Below are 7111 nucleotides of genomic sequence, written 5' to 3' on the forward strand. Positions count from 1 at the left end.
GTTGCAAAGAATCCTGTGGTGAGATAAAAATCCAGTGCCTCTATTTAATTAACCCTGGGGGGGTCCACTGTTCCGAACTGGGGAATTAGCTTGAATTTAGCAACAGGGACATAGGATTCTTCTCTCCCTGCAGATGCTAAGTTTTTCCACCCCCAAGTATTTCTCCTTTGCCGACCGGTATCCTTTACAAGCTGGGATGAACTGACTCGAGATGAAAGCTACATTTCTGCTGTACTGCATCTGATGAAAGGACTCATGGCTCTCGAAAACTCGTATGCAATGTTCCCTCTAAGCTGTGGAGTCTTGTGAGCAAAAAATCTACTTTGTGAGCTGCTGGCATTAAAGTTGTGAGCGAGCTATTTGGCAATTAATTCGTTTGCTTTGGAGCCATCCTTTCTGAGCAAAGACAAACGTGTGAGCCGGAGGCTAAAAAAATGTGAGCTAGCTCACACTAACTCAGCTTAGAGGGAACATTGCTCGTATCCCGAAATTCTTGTTTGTCTCGAAGGTGCTCCTGGAATCTGATCTCACTGTATATACTCAGGAGACTCGGAGGTATGCAGAAAAATATCAGCTATGAAGAACCAAAAGGGGTTAACCCCCTCCAAAAAAAAACCCCACAAGCTGATGAGAGCTGAGGATATACTTCAGGAGGGACAGAATGTTGAGAGCAGCAGAGAAATAAGGGTTGGGGGAGAGGAGAAATCAGCCTGTCCAGGCCACAGCCCTGAAGGGTGGGCTGGGGGTTTCCACATTCAAACTGTTTCCCACCAGACACACACACCTCTGCAATTTCTCATGCCCTCCCCTAGCTGGGTCTCCCAAGCAGCAACAGCAAAACAGAGGCGGCGGCAGCAGCATTTTGAATTATCTCATCGATGGCATGGCCCTCTCTTCCCATCAGACTCCAGGATGGCCAAGAAGCAGCATCAGGGAGCCATGCGGATGAAGGTGTGGGGCTGTGCAGAGGAGATTAGACTTGACTCTCAAGAGCTGTCTTGTGGCATCTGAGTTTTCTCTCTTAGCCATCGGAATGGATTCAAGCCGCCCACTCACTTCTGGGAGGAAAAGTGAGACACTCTCATGGTGAGGTCAAAGCCTGCTGCACAGGCGGCCTGCTGGACAGCCGGGCTCCCTCAGGCTACCCCCACCTGATTCAATAGAGGGGGGGGCACCAAGACCCCTGCCTTAGGCAGGTGGAATTTCCTTGATCTGGTGCCGGAGTGAGGGTGGGATCGGCAAGCAAGAGGAAGAAAGGGGGGAGAGACTGAAAGACGGGAGGCACTAAGGAGTGGTTTGCAAGCCGCTCAGCAGGACCCCTGGGCAGCCTCAGAAGTTTATCAGGGAGCTGCTCTGGCTAGGGTTGCCAACTCTGGGTTGGGAAATTCCTGGAGACTGATGGGTGGTCCCTGGGGAGTGTGGAGCTTGGGAAGGTATCTCCAGGCCCCGCTTGAGGGTTGACAACCCTAGTGGCAGATCAGCTTCCCTAGGAACCAACTTGGCCATTAACTTCTGCTGCCGCAGGCCATCTGAGGAGAGTGGGTGAGTTCCACGTGGCTATCCCATCATGCACCATGACAAGGAGGCCGGTCTAAAGAACCCTGTGGGCACTCCAGGCTCAGGGCCAGCCGCCTCCACAGAGCATAGGTGGCCAAGAGCTGAAAACAATCAGCGGGAAATGAGTTTGCTCGGACAGTATGGAAACCACTGCTATGGATTATTGCCCGATGTGACTCACTCCGGCTAACTCCGGAGCCCCAGGAGACCGCACAGCCTTGCGCCAAGACTGGGGGGGGGGGTGTCTTTCCAAGACGTCCATATTTCTTAAAGTGCCCATGGGGTGGCGGCTGGGATCTTTCTCCCAGGACTGGGGAGCAAGAGAGTGCCAGGAGGATGCAGCAGTGCCCGGCAGGGCTCCTGGAGGAAGAGGCCTGCTGATCCCAGCCCCCCTCCCCCTCCCCCGATGCTCCAGGCGAGCGAAAGTCCTTTCTGCCTGGCCAGCCACACATCCTCTCCACTTCCGCCGTTGGGGGCGCCCACAAGCCACCGGCAAGGGGGGCGGCGGAGGAAGAGTCGGGCCGCCCCTTCCCCGGGGAGGGATTTCGCTCGGCGACCCGCAGGGGGCGTCCGTGCGGGAGGGCTTCGCCGCTACCTGCAGCCACACGTCTCCACCACCATGTCCTCGTACTGCTTGTAAACCACGTTGTTGCCGGCGTCGATGTAGAGGATGCTGATGGGGCTGAGCTTGGCGGGGACGCAGCAGCTGGGCGGGGTGGCCTCCGGGTCCATGGAGTTCATGAGGGTCTGGATGATGGCGTGGTTGGTGGGCTCCAGGTGGGAGCGCAGCGGGAAGTCGCAGACGCCCTCGCAGTGGTAGGCCTCGTAGTCCAGGGGCGCGATGATCCAGTCGTCCCAGCCCAGCTCCTTGAAGTTGACGTGCAGGGCCTTGCGGCTGCAGCGGCTCTTGGCCTTCTTGCCCGGGCCCCGGCCCGCCGCCCGCCCGGCCAGCGTCGTCCGCCGCCGGCGCCTCCTCTGCGGGCCGCCCTCCAGCAGGGCCCCGCTCAGCGCCTTGGCCTGCTCCCGCAGCTCCTTGAAGAGGCTCTCCTTCCGCTGCGCCCGCGAGAAGACCACCAGCAGGGCCCGCTCGGCCCAGGCCGCCGCCGCCGCCTCTTCCTCCGGCTGCTGCTGCTGCCGGCGGAAGCCCAGGCGCCCCGGGGCCAGCAGGCGGGCCGACCGCTCCGAGACCGCCCGCAGGAGGAAGCAGAGCCGCGGCGGCCGGCCTCTCAGGGCGGCCCCGACGTCGAAGACCTCCCACTTGGGCGCCGCCGCCCCGCCCGAGTCCACGAGGTCGCCGGCCCGGGAGTCCCAGAGCGGGGGCTCCTCCTCTCCGTCGTCGCGGGCGCCCGGGCCGGGGCAGGCGGAGAGCAGCAGGCGGTGGAAGAGGCCTTCCGGGGACAGCGGCAGGCCCCGCTCCTCGGGCGGCTTGCGCAGGATCCGCAGCTCCGCGCCCACCACCTCGTCCCCCTCGGGCAGGCTGGAGACGTCGAAGAAGTAGCGCTGCTCGTGCTGCTGCTCGCCCTCCTCCCAGGAAGCGTCGCCGTCTGCAAAGGAGAGACAAAGGGGTGACTGACTCGACAGGGCACCTGCCTGGCCCCACTTGGCCCGCCCTGTCGGGGAATGGCCCAAGTCGCCGGCCTTGGCCCTAGCCCGAGATGCTCCCAAACCTGCTTCGGGACTCAGCTGGGCATAAAGTGCTCGAGCCGCTTCCCCTCTCTCCCCCCCCCCCTTTGCTCTCAGGTAGGGGTCGCTGCTCCTCAGGGCAAAGGCACTCTGTACGTGGTCAGGGGGTTACAGGCTCTTCTGTGCAGAGAGGCTGGGCTCAAGTGAACCCCCCCCCCCTATAGCGGATGGGCAATACTCCCTCTCAGGGGGTTTTTTGTAGGCCACACCCAACATCACCCATAGGCCACACCCAACAGCAGGAACTCATTGGCATACCCCTGATAACAGCTCATTAGCATATTAGGCCACACCCCATGCCTTCCTTTGGCTTTCCCGCTGGGGAAGGCCATCCGGGGTCTCACCTGGCCCAACCACCTAGGAGTGGTTTTGGCTGTAGTGGGCTTGGCTAACTCTGAAGCCAGCTGGAGCTCCTTGTGTGTTCCTGCCCAAAAATAGCCCTGCTCCCTCTAAGGCGTGGAGTCTTGTGAGGAAAATTTATGGTGCAGAAGAAGATATGTGGATGCAAGCAATGTTACCTCTAATCTGTGGAGTCCTGTGAGCAAAAATTGTACTTTGTGAGCTACAGGCATTAAAGTTGTGAGCCAGTGATTTGGCTACTGCGTAAATTAGTCTGCTCTGGAGCCATCCTGCCTGAGCTAAGACAAAAATGTGCGAGCTGGAGTGTAAAAAACTGGGAACATTGCCGATGAGCCTGTTGAGTGATTGTATCCACATCGCGACATGGTTCAGGCCTGCCTCGTGGGGTTGCTTGTTTTAAAGAGACGGTCTCTTTGAACATGTGCAGAGTGCCTTTTCTCCACCACTGAGCGTCCCTGCTGGGATTCTAGTCAGGGGCTTTTGAGCTGGAGACGCCCTGAGCATTGAGCGCAGCTGGTAGAAATCGCAGGCGCCGCATTGGTGTGGATGAGCGCAGCTTGCCCTCCCTCCCTGCGGAGAGCTCAAACGCGGAATTCACCCGGGACGTCTCAGCCAGCCACACTGATATCCATCAGCCAGCCACGCTGCCTTTGGACGTCGCCGATTGTGGAGGGTCGTTTCCCTCCCTCCCTCCCTCCGCCCCACGGCCCCATCCCAGGCCGAGGCAAACATCTCCCCAGCCTGTCAAAGGCCGTTTGGTCGGCCCGGTAACGGAACCCGGTTCGTGCGGCCGGGCCGGGCCGCCCCGCACTGCTCCTCTTGCAGATCCCCTCCTGGGTCGCGACTCTAACGCGCCAGACGCTCCAAAGCAGACGTCAACTTTCCCGGGGGATGGATGAAGCCAATGAGATGCGGAAACTGTGGCCGGACCCTGTCTGGGAAGGGCGCCTGCGGGTGGCCTTCCCGGGGATGAGGCTCGGCGGCAGTCTCCAGGGCCGACTGAGTCCGCCGGCCTTGCCTTGCCTTCTCCTTCCGCTGCTACGCCCCGAGTTGGCTGGGGAGATGGGGGGGGAGGGGGGGAGCTTCCCTTCTTAACCAGAATGACTCCGGGAGGCGCGCGGTGGGCGTCAGGGGGCTTCGAAGAGCGCGGTTCTGTTTCGGATCGCGCCGCTAGGCCGGGGCACGTAAGGAGGGCGAAGGGGCTTGGATACCAGAGCGTTGCGGGGGCGACCCAAAACCGTTTCTGCCTGGGGATGAGCTCCGAGTGCAATGAAACTTTGGGAAACAGCAGGACTCTGGGAGGGGGAGGATCTTCCACCCAAGACCAAAGGGGGGGGGGTATTTCTTTGATTCCCCCCCCAAAAAAAAACGCCGGAGAAGGGTATGCAAATCAAGCTCCCATGTCCGGATCTGCTCATCCAGCCCGGGCTACTCAGCCCCCCCCCACACACACACACACTCCGGATCTACCAAACTCAGATGAGCGCTGGTTTCGGTTTTGCTCTGGGGCTTCTGCGCCCAGGCAGGCTGACGCCGCTCCGGGCCCCCCAGCTGCAGGCACGGAAGGCAGGTCGGCGGGCTGAACGGCTGCCCGCCGAGAGCGAGTTCGGTTTGCTGTCCCAATGCTGCCCCAGCGGACCGCCTGGCTTGCTCCGTCTTCGGGAGTCCGCGGAGACCGAACCGGAGATCCCGGCTGCAGCTGGTAGTGGGCACGATCCACGACTACAGCCTCCGCGCCACGCGCATCTTGAGGAGCCTTACGCGCGGGGAGGGAGAGTCGCATGCGACGCCTTCCAGGAAACAATGCGAGGCGATTCCGGGAAGTGGAGGGGGCTCTTCGCGGGGGGGGGGGGGGGGAGGTTGCTATTGCCTGGACAGGTGGCGGTCATTTACTATATCTCGACCAATGACTTTTGTGACAAATAATAAATAAAAGTCTTAAAATAAATAAATAAATTTGCTGGTCATCGTAAAATTAAATTCGAATCTGGGTGTTTTTACTAATTTAGTAAAGCGGTTTACTAAAATGCCTCCCAGATCTCCAGGAGCTGCGGTGGCTCAAGTGGTTAAGACGCTGAACTGCAGGCTGTGGAAGGTCAGTAGTTCAGCAGTTCAAGACCCGGGTGCCGCAAGACGGGGTGAGCTCCTGTCTCTAGTTCCAGCTCCTGCCAACCTAGCAGTTCGAAAGCAAGACATTGCAAGTAGATAAATAGGTACCACTTCAGTGGGAAGGTAACAGCATTCCGTGCGCCTTGGTGTTTAGTCATGCCGGCCACATGACCACGGAAACGTCTTCGGACAGCGCTGGCTCTTCGGCTTTGAAACGGAGATGAGCACCGCAACCCTAGAGTCGGATTCGACTGGCTTTCGAGCAAGGGAAACCTTTACCTTTACCTTTAAAATGCCTCAGCCCATCCAGAGGAGTGAGCCGTGTCAGTCGGTTGCTGCGAAAGAGTAAAGAGCCCCGGTCGCACCTTTATGAAGACTAACGAACTGTATTTGTCGCAATAAGCTTTCGAGAAACACAATTCTCTTCGCCAGAGGCATCCGTGGTTCTCCAAAGCTTGTGCTACAATAGAGTTCGTTCGTCTTCATAAAGGTGCGACGCGGGGCTCTTTACTGTTTAGCCTATCTAATAAAACTTATCAAAAACCGATTTGGCGGACGCCGCGTGGAAAAGAGGCGTCCTCTCAGGCCGAAAGGGGGGGGGCGCTTCTTTTTGAAAGGACGCCTCCCGCGGCACACCGGCCTGCATTGTCTCCACTGCATTCGTCCCTTCCGAAATGTTATTTTACTCTCGTGCCAATATGTGGAGATCAGATTGAACGAATCGTTTGGAAAGCACCTGACTTTAGCGGGATCTGGCCGCGGCCCCTTGCGCCGACCTCAGTCCCTTTCCCCAGCCAGCCTCCCCAAAACGGTGCGGGCTCCGGGTACGGCTTCGCCATCCACATCCTTTGAGAACCACGCAGGAGCCTTATCTCCCGGCAGGTGCCTGTTTCCCTGCCTCCCGGCGTCTCCCAGCCCCGCCTGCTGGGAGCGGAGCGGGTCCCTCCGGGCAGGGCGCCGTCGCCTCCTCCCCCCCCCGGCAATCTTGGCCACGCCCCACCCACCTTCGGCCCTGGATCAAAGGCCCCCCAGATCTCCATTCCTGCGCGTGGCCCGACGGAGAGAGCTTTGATCCTCGGACACCTGCAAACCCCGAGAGTCTCGTTGGCCTCCCCCAGGTGCTGTGTTGAACTCCAACGATTTCTAGCCGGGCGTCCTACACTGACAATCCGAGTCACACTTCGTGGGTGGTAACTCTCCCCCCCCCTCCCTTTCTGCGTCTGCTTAACATTATAATCGCCCTCAGCAGGAGCTCTTGCCAGCGATCCTAAACAGGCCTACTCAGAGGGAAGCCGAATCTTATCCGACGACGCTTATTTTCAGGAAAGAAGCTTCGCGGAAGCCCCCGTGGAACTCGATGAGATTTTACTTCCGAGTAAAACATGCTTAAGAGGACCGGGCT

General features: G+C 59.1%; 1 protein-coding gene across 1 annotated transcript; it reads right to left on the bottom strand.

Moving 5' to 3' along the window:
* Positions 1 to 2148: 2148 nt before the first annotated feature.
* Positions 2149 to 6548, bottom strand: GDF7 (growth differentiation factor 7). The gene is made up of 3 exons (XM_015410078.1): positions 6451 to 6548; positions 5357 to 5390; positions 2149 to 3057 (listed from the first exon to the last, which is right to left on the bottom strand). Exons 1-3 carry the CDS (start codon positions 6546 to 6548, stop codon positions 2149 to 2151), a joined length of 1041 nt encoding a protein of 346 aa, XP_015265564.1.
* Between the last annotated feature and the right edge of the window lie 563 nt (positions 6549 to 7111).

The sequence above is a fragment of the Gekko japonicus genome, unplaced genomic scaffold, assembly GCF_001447785.1.
Source record: "Gekko japonicus isolate JY-2015 unplaced genomic scaffold, Gekko_japonicus_V1.1 scaffold400, whole genome shotgun sequence".
Classification (NCBI taxonomy): domain Eukaryota; kingdom Metazoa; phylum Chordata; class Lepidosauria; order Squamata; family Gekkonidae; genus Gekko; species Gekko japonicus.

Excerpts from the sequence above, each read along its gene's own strand:
- GDF7 (XM_015410078.1), bottom strand. The coding sequence starts at position 6,548 with ATGGCGAAGCCGTACCCGGAGCCCGCACCGTTTTGGGGAGGCTGGCTG. Across the intron at positions 5,391-6,450 it reads CGCGGCCAGATCCCGCTAAA|GCGTCGCATGCGACTCTCCC; the intron begins GTCAGGTGCTTT and ends GTTTCCTGGAAG. Across the intron at positions 3,058-5,356 it reads TCTCCCTCCCCGCGCGTAAG|CGCTACTTCTTCGACGTCTC; the intron begins GCTCCTCAAGAT and ends CAGCACGAGCAG.